Raw genomic sequence first — 19,008 nt, forward strand, 5'->3', positions numbered from 1 at the left:
CTGCTAGAGTCATCCTCACCAAGAGGAAATCCATGTACAATATTGTATCCTAAAAAAGAAATAAAAAAATCATAGTCAAATGGAATATGTTCTTGTTCAAATCAATAGAATATGTAATTGTGTGTAATTTAAATCTGAAATTCCTACCCTTTTGAACATGTGAACAAATGCAGCCCCATGACAATAGAATAGAAAGCCAAGAAACCCTGAAAAATAGTTAGAGAATACAATTTAAAAATCTTGCCAAAATGTGCCACAGGAATCAAACTGTCATCCACTCACCCAAAAGGAAGAGCCATAGTAATGAGTTCAGTGCCACATCACCCGCTCCCAGCAGCAGCACCAGCAAGCTCCAGACTCAAACTAACAGCTCAGACACTGGTCACTCTACCTTATCTCAAAGTAGTTTCTCATTTCTTTGGAATGCATGGCTGAGTCCCTGTCTTCCTGTGTCTTCCTTAACTCTGTTGCTTTCCTTCCTACATTTAATTCCTCAGAGGAAATATGTGCCTCTCTGTGAGGGCAGGAATGATAAGAAAATATGAGCAAGGATAATAAAACTCAACCCAGTGCTTGCTCTGATCTCAGCTGATTGTTGACAGCTGTGGCTGGGTGTGAAGATCTGTCTAATTACAAAAGCACAGGTGGCCATTAAGTTGTGCTATAATTATATGGTTGTGTCCAAGTAGAACCAAAACAACATGACAGACATGACAGGTTGAGATCATCACACAGCATTTTAATAGATGAGGATAGTCCTGATAGTGAACATGGTAAAATGCTTCTGCCATGACTTGTCATTTATACCTCTCACCTGTCATACAAATATACTACTTACACACACTTTATTTGCAGACACAAGCATAATTATGTTTCTTGAATGTTTCTTGGATGGTTGAGAGATGTTTGATTAATTGGTGTTACATTTTTCCATTATGTCACAACAGCTGTGTAAATCATGTGAACACATTGGGGGGGGGGGGTGTCTAGTTAATGCATCTTGAAGTAACCTTTCACAATAGAAAGAATGGTCTAACAAAAACTGTAATTGTTTAAAACGTATTATAAACACGTTAAGCTATTATTATGAGAGACTAAACTAGCAATCATGCTGAGTAGACATTTGACTCATGAGAATGAAAGTCCAGCGCATTGTCTCTGGATCGCTGGTTAACAAGCTGGAGGGTTAGGGTGGTCACTCTATCCTCCAGATTCCCTTTCACCTCGTCTGTTGTCTGTTGTCAGTGTCGAGACCCATATCACTGTCATGGCCATTTGTCACGGCCTTGTCAGCTACAAAGCACAATTTGGATATCTAATTCAGTTAAAAGGAGAAATTGATTTGATATAATAAACCTGTAACATATATTGTAAATTCTTGCACATGTTATCCAACATTCATTCCTGTCTAGTCGAGTTGAGTTCCCCAACAGGTCACCAGCCTTCCTGTTGACTGAATTAATAATGAGCTCTGTTTGTGGGAGGGGACAGAGGATGGAAGAGGCTCACTGCCAAGAGGAAGAGTGATGCCTTAGAGTTGGATCTGAAGATGGAGATAGCACAGAGGCACTATGAGAGGAAACAGCAGAAGGTAGCACTCATCAAATGGATGAACTGGCTAAAATTTCACAAGAGATCACAGGCTGGTAGGTAGACAGTTTGGCGTAATCTCATCCAAAATGTAAGAGATTTGTGGCAGAATTCTGCTACTGCAATTTCATTCAATGTGTAGCCTAATTTTTGGAATTATAAACACAGTTTGGGATTTCTTTTCAATTTAGCTGCCATTGAGAAGCTTAGAACGGTTTTAAGCTGTGTCCACCTTAAACCTATCATAGTTTCATGGTGCCACATTGTACAGGAGTCAAAGAAGACGAAAGAGTACTTTGAGGTACGCCATTCTCATACAATATGCCTTTTAGAAGTTCTGAATTTGTTTAGGTGGTGTATGTACAGTATATTGTATGTTTTTGCTTGTGCTTGTTAAGTGTGTCCTCAACCAGAAGTTGGAGTTGGATTTGTTTGAAACGGACAGCCACGAACATCAGACTGGGGAAGGACTTTCAATGATCCCAAGCAAGCTTTTGCTAAAGGTAGCCCCTCAACCACATTTCCCTTATTACCACATCCACTGTATTTGTCTACCGTGTCTTTCTCTTTAGTTTCCCATGAGACAGATTGGTTCAATCACACAGAGATGGCCATGGATTTAAAGCTGTGCTGTTTAATGAGCCCACGGCCTTCAGGCATTTATACATTAGTTCATACGTATTGCACAAAACTTCAAGTGGACCATCCATTAAAATGGTAAAGGCTGCGTTTATGAAGCAATACTTGTTGGTTGAGTCATCTGTTGATAAGATGATTGTTAGGGTTGTTTATGGAGAAATATTAAAATATCTGATTACACTGCTTGATTACTGCCACTTCCAGTGGCATTATACTTAACATCTTCCAGTGTATTTAAGATTCCAGAGAGGTTTGTACCTTAGAAGAGTGTTGTTATACCAGTCTGTCTTAACACCCTGTTTGTTTCAGCGGGTTTACAATGTTCTGGCATAGTCATTTTATCATGTCATTGATTCTTCTGCTGTTTTCATCAAACACCTCTCCTAATGAATATCCCTTTACTATTACTATGTTTGGAGAGAGAAAATGGCTCTTTGTACCCATGAAGTTGGCAGGGTACTGTATGCAGTGGGTACAGCAGGGCGGCAGCTGAGGGGCCAATCAGCCCAGCCCTTTTTGTTATTGGTGGCTAGGTGCCCCTTTTAGGCTAGCCAGACATTCCCAAGGGACCATCCACTCATCTGGACTGGGTTTTCCAGGCATATGGACTGCAAATGTTTAGCACATACAGTAATAGCTCCACAAGTCTTAATACAAAAAAATAATGTCAACCACTTTACTTTACACATGTAAACCTGTGATGTGACAATAAAGTTCATTCTAATTCTACATGTAAATCTTAATATTACTACTACCTTAGGGGTCCATATCAGCACTACCGCAGGCTCTGATTTGTAGTGTACTTTCTTGGTGGATATAGTCTACAGTCTCTAGACTCTAAGGTCATACTTCTAACTTAAATGTTTTTGTAGGTACAGTATACTGTTGATTGGGTTCGATCTTGTTGAAAAATAATGACAATCAGCAGGATATCCTCTTTTGCTAATGTGTGAAGCATGATTGGGTTCGGTCTTGTTGAAAAATAATGACAATCAGCAGGATATCCTCTTTTGCTAATGTGTAAAGCATTCCAAAACGTACATCTCCACTAGCCTCTCAGTATTTCTAAATGTTGCGTATCTATTTTTCTTCAGGTCTTTCAGTGTCTTGACTTGAAAGACCAGATGAACTGTGCTGAAGTGTGTTGCACATGGAAAGCTGTCATTCAGTCAGGCTCACTGTGGAGTCGGGTCTGTATCATGCTTGTAGTATTTAACCAATTTTGATTGTATTTTCAAACACAAATTTGATTTAAATTTTGTATTGTTCGTAATTTGAAGAATGAATGAATAATTAGTACGTTTTGGGCCTTGCAGATCAACTTTTCTGTGGAAAAAGACTGGATAACAGACGTCATAGTGAAACAGATTCTACAGCAGTACCGTCCATTTGTGATCCATCTCAACATGCGTGGATGCACATCTTTAAAGTGGACCAGCTTTTCATGCATCAGTAAGTGCATTTTGGCTCTGTATATGATATTTAAAAAGAAAAAAGAAAACGCACTAAAATATCATCTCGTCATCTAATAGTAAAAAAGTTTATATATTCTTATTTTCTTCATATTTTTATGAAAAATACAACACTTAAAAAAAGCAAACAAAAATACTGAAAAAGTTAGTTTCTCGATCTGATACAGACTGCCTTTCCATGAATGTGAAAAAGGAAAATGAAGAGCCTTTTTAAGTTCATAGTTGATCAAGATAGCCTGATGATCTGGTACTTCTGGGGCGTTCTCAAGTGACCCGGCTCCAGCTCCTCCTCCAGCTCTCCCTGTGCTTCCATAACCGTGTCCCAGAGTTCAGGGTCCGTCTCACTTTGGTCCGTCTGGCCACGCTGTCTGTCTTTGGGGCACTCTCTGTTGTAGGAATGCACATATTCCTCCACACTCTCTCCAGCATACTCAACAGGGGAGCGGCACAGCAGGCCAGAGTGGGACACTCCGGGGTGCAGGCGCAGCCAGTACACCATGTAGTGAATGCTGCAAATATCATATATTTCGTTCATTATGTGTTTATATTTGTGTCATACCAAACTGAATGGATACTTTATAAGCAGTGGAACCCACCTGTAGTCACACACCCAGGGGTTTCCTCCCAACTTCAGCTTGGACAGGAAGTAAAGATCTTCTAGAACCCCATACTGGAAAGAGTGCAAACTGTTGTCAGACAGGTCCAAATCACGCAAATGCAGAAGGCCGGACAGGGAGCCTGGTGTACAGGGGAAATGAAAATGGAGGGGTAAGCGTGAGTACAGGGTATATACAGCCTTTTAGTAGTAGTACTGTAGTAGTAGTAGTAGTTGCAGTAATAGTCTTGTTTCCGCTGTATATTCAGAAAGAAACTTGTGTGACCTATAGGGTTCTCTCTGTAACTCTCTCGCCTTAACCCCATCTGAGTAAAAATCAGGACTGTATATACAGTATACCTAGAGTTCAGACAATCCGAGTTCAGACAGTGGCGTAATACAGTAAACCTTTAAGCAATCCATACTGTATGTTATCCATCATTACAGTTCTCTTTGTTGTGGGTTTGTTTGATTTGGACATTGAAGGTAATTGTAAACATATGTTTTCCACTGATCTGTCACTTTGAAACATTCCTTCCCAGAAACGTCCCATGAAGTTCTGGCATGGACTTGTGCATCACATGTTGATAGAACACAGTATAAACCCAAGCAGGCTACATTTTACAGTATTATGAATAGAAACATAGGTCATTCTAATGAACTCTATTCCACCTCTCTCTTTCCCTTCATCTCTCCCTCCTCCCGCAGCCGTACACACACACACACACACACACACACACACACACACACACACACACACACACACACACACACGCTCACATGCACACATGCACGCAAACTTGCATACCTGTGTCAATGCGCGTCAGGTTGTTGTTGCTGAGGTTGAGTGTCCTCAGACTCCTGGCTTCCTGGAAATCTCTGGCCCTGAGGTGATTGATGCTGTTATGGGACAGGTCCAATTCAACAATATCATCTGGGATACCTGTAGGAACTTCTATTAGACCTGGAGAGAAGAGTGAGAGGGAAAGGGATCACACAACCACGTTGACTTTGTAAATTTGGGGTTCTAATATTTATTGCGTAATTAGTGTTATTACATTTTCATCTGTAAGATCAGGCCATCACAGTTTTACATTCCCCTAGGCCCTTTGGCAAGAACAGCAACTGGAAAACTGGCACTGGGCCAGATTCAAGCTCTGCCCCATACCTGGCTTTAACTGAGTTGCATGCTTACTGTACATCCAGGCCTTCAGCCAATAGGCTTGCATCATAGCAAGCAAATAGATCAAGTTAGGCAGTTTAGTAGTTTTACCAGATGCACTTCACATGGTGTTGAGAACTTTATTTGACCAATAGCTTGTTTATCATGAGAAAAGAAGAGCGTGCACAGCTAAATCCTCAGTGTTATTTCAACTACTATAAAGTGTGATTGATAATGATAAATGAAGGAAGATGCTTCATAGCAGTAAATTGGAAACTGCTGTCAAACCAACTGTCTTTCTCTGCCAGCTCTGAGTCTGGCTCTGACAATCCTCTAAAAGAAGGAGGGTGGAAGGAAGGAAGTGGAGGGTTTGTCATTCCAGTGGGGTGACTGGTGGGATACTTAATCATGTACATACATGCTTTGTGAAACAGAGCCCAAGAAGTACACACTAATGCATGCACATTACACTGCTGCTTGCGAACCAACCTCTGTTTCTGCAGTCCAGGCGTGGTCGGGGGTAGAGGTATGTGTGGCAGGAGGTGGTGGCATCTGGCTTGGTGCGGATTGGAATTGGAAGGGGGTTCAGAGGTCCCAAAAGAGGCTCTGTCTCATCTCCCTGGGGGTCGTTGGTGGGGTCTGAGTCACGGCACAGAAGCTCAGGGTCAACCTGCTTCAGCTTTCTGCTTTTCAGCCTTACAGGCTCCGCGCACCTGGCAGATGAAACAGTAATCAGTCACGGTGTCATCAGTGTCATCCTTGTGCATCTCATAAGATACACAAGGAAATCATGTGACACGTGAGGAAAATGGGACGCTGTCTTGCTGTGTGTATTGTTTGCAATACATATTTCCAAGGCACTTATCTTAAAGGACCATACCGGTAATTTTGCATCTTCGACATATATAGACCATAGACCCTTAATGGGTTTATTTTTAGATTCCGTTTGTTTACTTTTAATTGATAGTCATTAAATGTTGCAAAACTTTCCTGAATAATCATGTCAGTGTTGGCTAAACATCATTGCGCGATTAAGTTGTTTTATGGTGTTTTCGTTTAGTTCATAAATCATGTTTTCTCGAGGGATTATTTTCAGCCACACTTTTCAAATCACAAACCACAGTATGCTTCGGAAAAGGGTTGGCAGTAATGTCAAATATGCCATGAGTCATAGTCAATGGGCTAAGCATGCCAGATCCTTTAAAGGACATGTTTCCCGGTAGAATCTGAGCAATAGATTGCTGTCTGTACCAAATTGACATGAATCATTCACCTGGCATGATTTCCTAGGTTGCGGTTGCTTGGGACCTGCAGGGTGCGTATGAGACTGTCCATCGTGCAGAGACAATTCCAGGGATTATCGTAGAGGCGGAGGTAGCGCAGGTTGCTCATGGGGATGAGGGCCTCCTCACTCAGTGTGCTCAGTTTGTTGTGCTGCATCAGCAGGGTCCTGAGGTGGGTCAGGCCCTGGAAGGCCCCTTCCTCCACTACAGAGATGTGGTTCTGCTGCAGGTCAAGACTCTTTAAACCCTCGTAGCCAACAAAGGCCCCATCATGAAGGACCTTTATTCGGTTGCGGGCTAAAAGCAGGTGGCTGGGTTTCTGGGACCAGGAGTCTGAGCCGGGGATGGCGACAAGGCGTCGATCCTGGCAGTCCACAAAGACACCTGTGGAGTCTCTGGACTCCGAGCAGGCAGCCGCCACATGTCTGGTTGGGCCTGATCTGCCATGGCGCCCTCTGCCTCTTACCCTGTCATGATGTGGAAAGAAAAAAAGATTCTTACTATAGTTGTGAGAACAACAAAATGGTGTCAAATAATTTAGATTCAATAATACATAGATTCAGACTCAACAGTAAACTCCGACGAAAAGAAAAAAATGTATTCATTTAAAAATGTGATTGTACTTTTGATATAATAAAAACAATTGATAACAAAAAAAAAAAAAACAGTAAACTCCGACAAAGAAATGTCGAATTTATGCTCCGTCGTACGATGAAGTATGAATTGGGCTTCAATTAGTATTTACCTGTCCCTGGTGAGGTCATGCCTGGCTCCTTTGAGCCCTTTGCCCCTCCCTCCTCTTATCATCTGGGCGGATGGAAGCAGGAGGAGGAAAAAGAGCACCAAGAAGGAGGCTTTCATGTGCATTCTGAGGTCAGCTGCTCTTCTCTTTTCAATGGGAAGAGCTGGAGATTTTGGAAAGGACGGTTAGGAAAATAGACTTGGAAACAGAAGCAAAAGGGGTTACGGGTTAACACTGTTATTGTTGATGAGACACAGCTGCTGCTGCTGCTGGAGACAGCATGTTATATAAGACAGAAAGTTCCAGAATGTACGCATTGCTTTGATGGTGCAGCCTAAAACCCACAACCCACTACATTCTTTAAAATCTAACCTGGAAGGCAATTTGAGAGAACTAAATCATAGTTGTGAAGCTAAATGTATTACATTGTCATGTGCTATACACTAACACATCATTTTTCATACTTAAAAGTATTAATGATAATCCCACTCTCACTCTCTGCTTCTTGTTCTCTCTCCCTATTTCTTCCTCTCACTCTGTCATATAGGTGAGTGCAGAAATCTACAGGAGCTCAACCTCTCAGAATGCTCCAATATCACTGTGAGTGAATCACTGCACTCCGTACTGACAATGCCTGGATAATCACATAATCCTGCCTGTGTATGCTTGGTGATACCGTACATTTTCCCCCCATTACAATCAAAAGTCAAATTACGACCACATGTGAAATCCTGACAAGTGGCTCTTGGTAAGCTGGAACTGCATAATTTACAATGAGTTTCAAGTTGAATTTACAATTCATCTTTATAGCACCATCATTCTCAAAAGGAAGCTCAATGCCAGGGATATGAGTTACATTCAATGTAATGAACTTTTGTACCCATTATTTGACTGTGGTTTATACCGTTGTTATTACATGCGTGACTTCCATGCCTTGTTGTCTAATAGGATATGATGGTCCAGAGAATTCTTGAAGGGTGTCCCAACCTGCTCTACCTGAACCTCTCATGCACACCTGTGACAAACAGAGGTCTGAGAGAGCTGTCCAGGTAAACCTCTGCAGTTTTAGGATCAGGCCTAACTGTGATTTTTGCTGCAAGTTTGAGCAAAATAGTGTTTTTATGATTTTTCTATTGTCTCCAAGCCCACCCAACTGAACCAAGTTGAACCAAATTACCCCTTTTCATTGGCCTCCTGCTGTCGTGTTCCCAGAAAAGACACTATTTCTGTTTCCCCAGAGCGCAGCCCACTGCCAACTTGTATTTCATGTCAGAAACTGTAATGCTTGCTGCCTAGCGCCATTATAGTCTAGTGATTAACCACTTTCAACCTGGGGTCCCTATTTTGGGCATGTCGAACATATTCAAACATTTTTGAACCTAGAAAAATGTTTCACACGACACCATCATAGTATAAAATAGGGCTTAAGTTATTAAAAGGGTTGGATGTACAGTAACACCCAGAAAGTGAGGGTGCACTACAATAGCAGACCACTGTCATGATTGAGAGCACCATGTTATCCCATTTCCCAGGGCATTTTAGCATTACTTAAAATTTGTAAATATTCTCCTAACAATGCATATCTGCACTGTTCACCCAAAGTTATTAGCTCTTTCTTTTCTCGTATGGGTCTCTTTCATAGTCATTCTTAATGCTCTCCAAAGGGTTCTTAGAGAAATTCTTATTACAGGACAATAATTTGAAAGCCTTTTCATTCTCAAAGAGATTCCTTTATAGTCACCTCTTCTCTTCCAGAGTGCATGCCCATCTAAAAAATGTTTTTCCAGAAAACATATTAAAACAACTGAAAGCTTAAATAAACACCATTCTGTCTTTGATTTACTGTATTACTAATGCAATAGCTGGATTTCCAGGAGCTGTCTCAGCTTGCAATACCTGAGTCTGGCCTACTGCTACCAATTCACTGATAAAGGCTTACAGTACCTTACCACAGGGAAGGGATGTCACAATCTCGTCCACCTCGATCTCTCCGGCTGCACTCAGGTCAGTGGGTCTGCTCCTCTTCGTCTTATATGTTTATGCTCTCCACTGAGTTTCAGCTGTAGTCAGGTCCCTGCTTTTTTGCCTTTCTCAACAAGCTGAGCATTCAGTTTCCCTGGGATAAGTTGAGTCACTCGCCTCTACTTGGACTGGTTAGGCCTTCTCTGGTTTCTCACTGTACACAGGTCAGTGTCTGTACGTGCTCAAACTCTGTTAAGTCAGAGCTCTCGAAGATTGTGCAGAGAGAGAGAGAGAGAGAGCAAAAAAGGGGACTGTAGCCAAGAAGGAGGGCTTAGAATACACACCAAACCCTGACCCACCCACCCACCACGTGCACACTACATAACATCACACACATCCACCGCAACTTTTATAAACATGTATCCTCCCTGGAGTGAGTGTTGGTTTAGTTCCAGGTGGTGTGGTTTCACTCTGCTGGCAATGATAAAGTGATGAAATAAAGACGAACTGTAACCAGATAAATGGTTTAGATTCCAACATATACACACACCACATTCTTGCCTGGTTTCCTCTTTTCCCCCAGATGACGGTGGATGGTTTCAGATATATCTCTGCTGGATGCCCTTCACTCAAACATATTGTGATCAATGATATGCCCACCCTGTCAGATAAATGTGTCATGGTAAGGACGTTCTCACCTAAAACAATAATGTATCCATAACCACATGAAGAAATATATACGTAAATACTTTATATTTGTTGTACAACGAAGTATTTAGGGCATAAGTGGGTAAGTATGTTCTCACATAAACATACATAATGTATCCACTCTGGAATGTTCAACAGAGACTACTCATTAGAATAGAACAGAGTTGCTATTGCCTACTTGGAAAGAATTGTTTGTTAAAATACCAACAGACAAAAAAGTTAATCTGAATCTTATCTTTTTCAACAGGCGCTGGTTGCCAAGTGCCGCTATTTGTCTGCTGTCTCACTGCTAGACACTCCTCATCTGTCAGACGATGCGTTCAAAGCCATCGCTGAAGTGGCCAAACTGAGAATATTCAGCACAGAGGGTGAGACTGTGTTGGAGTGTGCAACTGTGACCTGAGGAGTTCATTTCCAACTAACCCCTGTTCATCATATTACAAAAACCTTCATAATTTCTCCACTGTAGAATTATCATAATTTTGACCAGCATGGACTTAAACAATGTCCTTTGTTTTAAACAAGTACCCTAACTTCTCTCGTGTGCACTGTCGTCTTCAAATAGCAGATGTCATTGGCTTGGCCTTCGACACACTGTCTTGAACAGAGTTGTGTGTGTGTGTGTGTGTGTGTGTGTGTGTGTGTGTGTGTGTGTGTGTGTGTGTGTGTGTGTGTGTGTGTGTGTGTGTGTGTGTGTGTGTGTGTGCGCGCGCACGCATGTGTGCGCATGTGTGTGCGCGCATGTGCGTACGTGCGTGTACTGTATGTAATGTAGGCCTATATGTATATCCCCTCAAAAGTACACCAATTACAGCTCATGCATGCATGAAACAGAACCACCTCCAGCCATAAACAACTGGCAGAAGGAAATGCCTGGTTAAGTTACAGTCAATAAATATGTGTTGAAGATTGGACAATAGTTGATAATGTATGCATGTAAAAAAAATATATACAATAATTATCGAGACCCTCATAGCTCTGTGTATCACCAGAGGGACTATAACAGCTGATTGAGTAGTAGTAGATAATTTATGCTATTTCGAGAGGGGGAATCCTGCTCTAGTAAAATACTATTTCAATGGTGTCTGGTCTGTATCAATGTTTATTACATAGAGTATGTTTGTTCACAAACCTCATTATTTCTTAAGCTATCAATATAATAATAATTTACCTGTGATGCTCTCAAGTGGGCTATAGCTAAATATTAAAAAAAATAAAGAAATGGTCTAAAGACATGGGCTATAGCTAGATATTGGACACTGTCATTAGACTATCTTTTTTAAATCGCAGATATTTCAGTTGTATCGAAACTCAGCATTTAATCATCCTTCTACCTGTTTCTGCGTCAGGCAATGACCGCATGACGGATGTCAGTTGGAAGACCCTTTGTCGTAGCTCACAGGGCCTCCGTAGGCTCCACGCCGCAGACTGTCCCAGGACGACTGACGCCAGCCTCAAATCCATGAGCACCCTGAAGAACCTGCAGTACCTGGACATCTCACATTGCAGCAGGTATGTGTGCTCATACTGTGTGTGTTGTCTATTCGTATGACATTCACTGTTCATCTATCCGCAGCCTTTTTATTCTGTTGCACCATGAATGATAAATAAGATACCCCACTCTTTGGCATTATTTTTCCCAAATTAATGTGTTCAAATTAATGTTAAAGGGTAGGAGATGTGGGGATGCGCTACCTGACTGAAGGCGCCTCAGCAACTAAATTGCGAGAGCTGAACCTGAGTCACTGCAGCCGCATCAATGACATCTCTGTCAAGAGGATTGCCCAGAGGTATTTGTCTGCGCACACACACACACACACACTTCGCACCATGGTCTGCTGTGCAAAGATGCCGAGTGCTATATGTGTGTTTGTGTGTGTGTGTGTGTGTATGTGTGCACGTGCGCATGCCTGTGACCAATTCACCAGGTTCTCTAAGCTGTACCAGCTCAATGTGAGTTATTGTGAGAGTCTGAGTGACAGTGCCTTAGAGTGGCTGAGTGGCAGCTCCATCACCTCTCTTGACATCAGCGGATGTAATATCCAGGATCAGGTACTACTCTGTGTATGTGTGTGCTCATAAGTGCACTGCAAAATAATTATTTTTGTAAAATGTTGCCTCGTTATTGAAGACTCTTTTTATTTGCATGTTTAGGGACTGCGTGCACTGGAAGGAATTCACTTGAAGAAGATGGTTCTCGCCGAGTGTGCCAATATCACGGACACTGGCATAGAGGTAAAATTTTAGCTATAATATTGACACTCCAGGTGAGTCATTTGGATCTTTTACAGAAGTTTGCTCATTTGGTTTTACAGTTATGCATTTAGCATACACTCGTATTTCAGAGCAACGTACAAAAGGTCGGACATGGTGCCAAGATCTGAGATTCAAAGACTTTATTTTTCATGTACTCATAATATAGTGACAGACTGACAGACTGTGTTTTTCTTTTATTATTGTTCTTTATTGAATGTCTCTTGCTTTAGTTTACAATTGTTCCCAGGATAAATTGTTATTTTATATTTCTCTTTTTTTAGGGAAGGTCTTTGTTTAAGCCCAATTGGGTTTCAAACCTCGACTACACACTTCTAATACTTTTTGTAATTATTTTCAGTCTGTATACTTTCATCGTGTGTGCAAATAACCTATACGTCTTGATCACATGACTACAGAGATAATGTGTATGGAGGCTTGGACAAACTCTAGCAGGGATTATTAGCAACCAAACATATACATATATACATACTGTACATTCATGCAGCAGAAGGATGACCAAAGTAGTAGTGCAAATAGCAGTAAATATTGTGGTGAGCGATAGCAATCCTGAGCTAGATGCAATGAAGACTGTACAAGTTGCATAAAGATATGTACAAATGTGTCCAAAAGTGCTGTTGGTGTGTGGGTAATTACAGGTTAAAGGCAGCTGGGGCCTTGTTCAGAGCTCTAATAGATTTAGGGAAAACTGAGTCTCTCTGTGGTGGCTTTGTGGCGGCGTAGGCGTTTGCCTGGCCACAGCAACACAAACAGTACATTGCTGGAGTGGTGGGAGTCCTTTATAATTCTTCTGTGAGTCATGAACATTAGTCAAACAACAACAGGGCTAATGACCATGGGACTGGAGTGCAATGAGAACAAAGTTATGCCTTCTCTTGTTTGATCAGCTCTATTTCATCTGTTATTCCAATCACCATTTACTTATTTTTCTCTGAGACGTTCTGCAAGCAAGTGAAAGGTCTGGAACACCTTGATGTGTCTCACTGTGTAGCGCTGTCTGACCAGGCCATCAAGATTCTCTCCTTCTACTGCAGAGGTTTAGTCACACTGCAAATGTCCGGTTGTCCCAAGGTAAAACGCATAAACGCATCCGTTTTAAGTTCTTTGATTTAAGTGTCAGGTCAGTTCAGTGAATCTTCAGACTGCCTTCTAATCTGTGCTTCCCCCCACCCCCCTCCAATTCCGTGCCACGTTTTACCCCTCGCCATTTTCCTCATTCCAGATGACAGATGTAGCGATGCAGTACCTGACATCTGGGCTGCACTACCTGCGAGAGTTGGATGTGAGCGGCTGTGTGCTTCTCACCGACCGCGCGTTACGATACCTTGAAAGGAACTGCCCTCCCCTCCGCTTCATCACAATGGCCTACTGCAGCGGCATCTCCAAGTATGCAACATACACATAGATACTGCGTGCAAAACAATTGTATTTTGAACTTAACTTAATTGAACTTATAACATGCAGCATGTGCTTCTGGTGCACTGCAGTGGAGGCTGTTTGTGATAAATGCACATATGTGTTCCATCAGGCTGGCGGCCTTGAGGCTGCAGCCACGTGTGCAGCACTGGGAGCACAGCAGTGATGACCCTCCCTATTGGTTTGGATACAACAACGTGGGCCAGATGGTGCAGCCAATAAGAATGGCCGGAAAGACTGATGACACCTGGGAGGAGGAGGAGGAGGATGGGGAGCGAGCGCTCAGTGACAATAAGAGCAGGAACTGAAGAGGGAGGAAAGACTGACCCTTGTAACTCATCACATGGCTTTACATATTGTACATAACGTGAAGTGATGATTCCATCGTTTCATAAAATCATCTTGAAGATGTTAACAGATGTTTGGGAAATGTTCTGTTTTATATCCAATTACGTACGGTCAGAGTTGAGGTATTTCTGTATTACATCATATTCAGTCCACATAAATACAATACATATTTTAAACATAACCATTTTTGTCAACACAGTAATTTATAGCAGTCCCTGCATTCAGGCATGCACAGAGACAAATTAACTATGCTTAGCTTTTGAGACAGATGAAGCGTGAAGAATATATTCCCGGCAAGTACAGAGTTTGGAAGGACGTAAGACCAGAACCTAGTTCATTCACAGAATTAAAGCTCCTGCAAACAAACAAAAGAGCTTTACAACCTTCCATAAAACACATCATTCAGGACTCAGCTCCCAAGCTTCAGGGACTCAAACCAGCTTTGTGTCTTCAGCTTGATGAGGCCTTGGTCTGCCCGAGCCTTAATCCACTGGTCCACCTGGGGCTCGCTATTCACATGGCCTGAGAATAAGGGGAAAATAGACAAGAGTAGTGAAAGGGAGTTCAATCATGGTGCTAGAGGACAATTTAGCATCATTTGTTGACAGTATAGCCACTCAAGACCTACTTCAAAAATAGACAATCTGCAAGCCCATAAGGTGTCCCGATGCGACACGTTGTAAGCTTGTAGATCTGGAGTTGTCCAAAATAGGGACATCAGATTTTTGTAGTTAGTTATAGCAGTGTTAACGTCAAAATGATATCAATGTCGTTAACGCCCCCCCCCCCCCCCCATGATAGCACATAGGCATTGCCTAGTTACAGTTACAGTGATATGGGATCGGGTTTAATGAAAAATGATGACTAACCAGTGACTGTGGTTTGGCTGTCAGTCGTCTTGTGCTCCGTGCTGTGTAGGATGACCTCTGGGCTGATGTCCACAGACGCTCCAATAAGCTCCACACTGGCTCTTATAGAGGAGGGTACGCGTACACACACTGTCCCTAGGGAGAATGAGTTTGCAAAAAGAGAATGGAGAGACATCAATTATACCAAGGCAGATATAATTATCTGACTGTCGTTACATATACTCATTCAGATGGGATTGAAATAGCTGTAGTTTCTTCCCAATAGTACAGGGTGGTAGTGGCATAACATATTTGCAAAAATAAATGTCTGTTAATATGTTTCAATTCAGATGACATTAAATGTATCAGTTGGATGAAGAACTTGATGACATTTTTATTCTGATTAAATGCTTTGAACAGATAATGTAAGAATGCATTTTCCAATCTTTTTACCTTCCTGACTGTGCAGGTCAGCACTGCCACTGTCCCCAACGTATGCGTCAATGTCTCCACTCTTTGAGGAAACCTTTAGATGGCCATAGTTTGAGCCATCTGCAAAGGCAAAACAAGTTCTGGTACTTTTGTCTTTGTGATTAAGATGCAATACACAGTTCATTGTGCCTTATAATAAATCTGTTTATTTACTGTACATAGCCAATGTTTGTAAATTGAATAACATGCTTGCTTACCTACAATTACATCTCCAGAGACGTTTTTCACGGTGATATTACCTGATAATAAAACAAAAGGACAAAGTGAGTGTTAATAGTGTTACTGTGACCAGCTGTCAATGCCTGCACACATACTGTACTTTACAGCTCCCTATAGATGGGCGCCAACACACTTAGTATTTAATATGTGCAGACTTGTCTATGGAATTGTTGCCAACGCCCCCTTTTCAGACTTTCTTAAACCTTCCAGATTGAAGCTAACAGGGTAATTGTTTCCATGCCCTCTGGGAAGAGAGAGGATCGTATATTGTACAGTATGTCAGGAATACATCAAAATTCTCTGTGGATGATTCATCCTCTTCTCTTGGCATCACGCTAGCATTCAAGTTCGTTCTCTTCTTGATCCAGAAATAGGCGTGACACTTGCTCTATTAAAATAATAAATAAATAATAACACATATATCTTGTTTATTACAAAGTCAGGATGTTTTGGCCCAGTCTGCCTTCTCGATCTTTTTTTTTCCTCCTATTTTTTTCTCCCCAAGGGTTGGTTAGTGGCTTTTGTGACGTGCAGAACCAAAAAAAAACTGTGATTCACTTTAGAGATGTAACTCATGGAAGATTTGACCTACAATACATAACCTCAAATTAATTAAACTTCATTTTAATATAATGTATGTAGCACACACGAGATAATTCAGACATGCATGTCACTCTGAACCTTCTACTGATTCAGATTAAATAAGATTCTTTCAATGTATCTGCTGAATGTTTTCACACTTCTTCCTCACTCCTCTCCATCTTAGATTATGATGACAGAAGGATTGATTGTCCATGCATGTGGTTAAAACGATGCTAAGTGTTGTTTCGCTTACCATGTACGTGACCCAGCTCTACTCTCCCAGTGGAGGATGTGACGGAGGTGGACTCAGCATAGACGGCTTTGACCTTTAGAGGGCCATGTTCTGTTGACACATTCAATATGGTTCCTTGAAGCTTCTTTATGTCCACTGCCTACAAACGTGCAGACAGAGGGATTACTAAACATAACAGCATTGAATAATAGTTCTAGATTCTAGAATAACCACCAAGGTGCTGATGTTTGTAGAGGAGAATACAATCTGAACGTAAACACTCACTCTCCTGTCTCTCTTAACTGTCCAGACTTAATACTACAGAAATACATAATTAATCATAATGATAATATTTTAAATGTACTATCAATTGTGAAAACAAAAGCTGCAAATACACAATACTACTAGAGTCTTAAAATAATATATAGGCTAGCACTGCCCCCTAATGACTGCTGACTGTAAGAGCAGCCTAGCAAAATGGTAAAAATGGTAAATAGCGCTTTTATCCAAAGCGCTTTACATAGATTGTGCATTACATTCACCCATTCACACACACATTCATACACCGATGGCGGAGGAAACCATGCAAGGCATCAACCTGCTCATCGGGAGCAATTAGGGTTTCAGTGTCTTGCTCAAGGACACTTCGACACCAACTCTGGGGGTTGCCCGGGATCGAACTGGGAACCTCACCGTTCACATCCGACCACTCTAGCCCTGAGCCACTGCCGCCCCTAGCAGCCATTAAAGTAATGTAACTTTGACATACACCGTTTCCTGATGAAAAGATGTCCACGTTGCCATAGATGGTGCCCCTCCCAGTCACATTTCCTCCGTGGGACAGCACCTCAATGTGGTGACCCTATGATGTGACAAACGAGACTCATCTCAGCATCAGCAGAAGGACAATTAGATGCTGATTTCATTGTTCAGACTGTTGTTTTCTTATTTTGACATCTGATATAACTAGCTTTGACTGTTGCAAAACAAACAGAAATTGGACCATTATAAGCACAATATACTTTGTAGTTATTGCAAGGATTATTTCTATTTTACATATACCTTGACTGAATGTAGCACACAGTTGCCCTTCTCTGTTTGCAGCTTACAGACGTCAGCACACTCCATGTTCTGCACGTGCACATTGCCTTTTCCTTGGGTGGTGATGTAGAGATCTGGCACACAAATACACAAATCTCATTATCTGATAACTGATGCCTTTCCAAGCATAGCCCCATAGTAGTGATAAGCCTAGGCTTAGCCTTGATACAAGACTGTCATATATTATATATTACATTACATTATTTTAACATCTGCCCATGGGGTAAGCACTTTATATTTGAAATCTGAACGTTTATGTAGATGTACGGGCCAAAAAGGGAGAAAGTGCAAACACTATTTTGAAGATCATCCAAGTCATGACAGATGATCCAAGGCTATGACATGCCTATTACACTTACTACTTTTGGTGGGTGCAGTCAGAAGCACAGACAGGTCGCTGCTGGCCCTTTCAGCCAACACCAACAGCTCTTTGTTGTGTTCATCATACTGGACTTGGAAGTCGAGGAGATCAACACCCTGGTCTTGGTCACCGTGGACTGTGATGAAGGCTCGGTCCGCCTCGGGGAAGTCATGTGGATCCAATGAGGACACCGCTATGTTGCAACCCAAGTGTGCGCGCACCACGCTGAACGGGTCAACAGCAAACTCCCACTGCTTCAGAAGCTTCTCTGCCTCCTTGGTTGTTGTTGTTGTTGTCGCCTCTGACTTCGCACAGGGAGATGTTGATACATTCCGTAACGTTGTTAATAAGGACCACGGGCTACAAGGTGTTTGTTGGCGTGATGCTAATGACTGCCAGCGCAGAAGTCCAACACATGTACGCTGACACGCTGCTGAACCCCAAAACATCACGGATCACCGGTGGTAAACACTACAGTACTGAAGACTAAAGAGCTAAAGCATGTACATTGCCGTTGGCTAAGTGGAAAACTATCCCCATATGTTGTGCAAAACAAAGTACTTTAGTAAACAACACATTCTTGATCAGAGGACGTCATTTTGTCACCATAACCTTCTGGAAAATGGAAAAATTCTTTTAGGTAATCTTCAAAGTCACGTTACTTGTGTCTCGTCCAATCAGACGCTTCCTCCTCTATGACTTCCTCTTGTCGACACTCGCCCGGAAACGCAGCATTGTTGCCAAGTCCGCCTACTATAAGCGACTTTGGGCTTCTTTTTCTGTAAAGTAAACTGGTAGCTACGGATGGTCGCCCCCCCCCCCCCAATATGTTCTTCAAACCAGTGGTTCTCAAATATTTTCATGTCATCATGGACCACCCAAATTAATATGTAGTCTATTTGTGTTGTTAGAATGTTTCAAAACGTTTCCAAATATTCCACATTTTATTTCAAGATGTTTTTGAAAAACGCTTGTAAAACAT

At 41.8% G+C, this 19,008-nt stretch overlaps 3 protein-coding genes across 5 annotated transcripts; 1 reads left to right on the forward strand and 2 right to left on the reverse strand.

The window, feature by feature from the left end:
* Positions 1 to 693: 693 nt before the first annotated feature.
* Positions 694 to 14,151, forward strand: fbxl13 (F-box and leucine-rich repeat protein 13; the record flags this gene model as incomplete). Its single annotated transcript, XM_084059556.1, has 15 exons — positions 694 to 3,419; positions 3,546 to 3,681; positions 8,031 to 8,083; positions 8,432 to 8,532; positions 9,358 to 9,487; positions 10,029 to 10,127; positions 10,401 to 10,521; positions 11,503 to 11,665; positions 11,824 to 11,943; positions 12,082 to 12,205; positions 12,308 to 12,388; positions 13,066 to 13,072; positions 13,284 to 13,498; positions 13,650 to 13,813; positions 13,956 to 14,151. The coding sequence occupies exons 1-15, from the start codon at positions 3,354 to 3,356 to the stop codon at positions 14,149 to 14,151; spliced, it is 1,776 nt and encodes a 591-aa protein (XP_083915682.1). The 5' UTR covers positions 694 to 3,353.
* LOC311047763 (leucine-rich repeat-containing protein 17-like) lies at positions 3,769 to 9,568 on the reverse strand. 3 transcript variants are annotated; one of them, XM_084060619.1, is made up of 7 exons: positions 9,433 to 9,568; positions 7,487 to 7,646; positions 6,732 to 7,208; positions 5,948 to 6,171; positions 5,105 to 5,260; positions 4,298 to 4,439; positions 3,769 to 4,210 (listed from the first exon to the last, which is right to left on the reverse strand). In XM_084060619.1, the coding sequence occupies exons 2-7, from the start codon at positions 7,606 to 7,608 to the stop codon at positions 3,928 to 3,930; spliced, it is 1,404 nt and encodes a 467-aa protein (XP_083916745.1). In that variant the 5' UTR covers positions 7,609 to 7,646; positions 9,433 to 9,568; the 3' UTR covers positions 3,769 to 3,927. The 3 variants fall into 3 exon arrangements, with proteins under 3 accessions (XP_083916745.1, XP_083916746.1, XP_083916747.1); XM_084060620.1 differs by having other exon boundaries at positions 9,428 to 9,568; XM_084060621.1 differs by having other exon boundaries at positions 7,487 to 7,681; positions 9,428 to 9,512.
* A 40-nt stretch (positions 14,152 to 14,191) lies between the features above and the next one.
* fam185a (family with sequence similarity 185 member A) lies at positions 14,192 to 18,681 on the reverse strand. Its single transcript, XM_084060629.1, has 8 exons — positions 18,025 to 18,681; positions 17,627 to 17,739; positions 17,334 to 17,426; positions 16,586 to 16,724; positions 15,729 to 15,770; positions 15,493 to 15,591; positions 15,061 to 15,195; positions 14,192 to 14,713 (listed from the first exon to the last, which is right to left on the reverse strand). The coding sequence occupies exons 1-8, from the start codon at positions 18,473 to 18,475 to the stop codon at positions 14,601 to 14,603; spliced, it is 1,185 nt and encodes a 394-aa protein (XP_083916755.1). The 5' UTR covers positions 18,476 to 18,681; the 3' UTR covers positions 14,192 to 14,600.
* Between the last annotated feature and the right edge of the window lie 327 nt (positions 18,682 to 19,008).

The sequence above is a fragment of the Gymnoscopelus microlampas genome, assembly GCF_963454915.1.
Source record: "Gymnoscopelus microlampas genome assembly, chromosome: 6".
Classification (NCBI taxonomy): domain Eukaryota; kingdom Metazoa; phylum Chordata; class Actinopteri; order Myctophiformes; family Myctophidae; genus Gymnoscopelus; species Gymnoscopelus microlampas.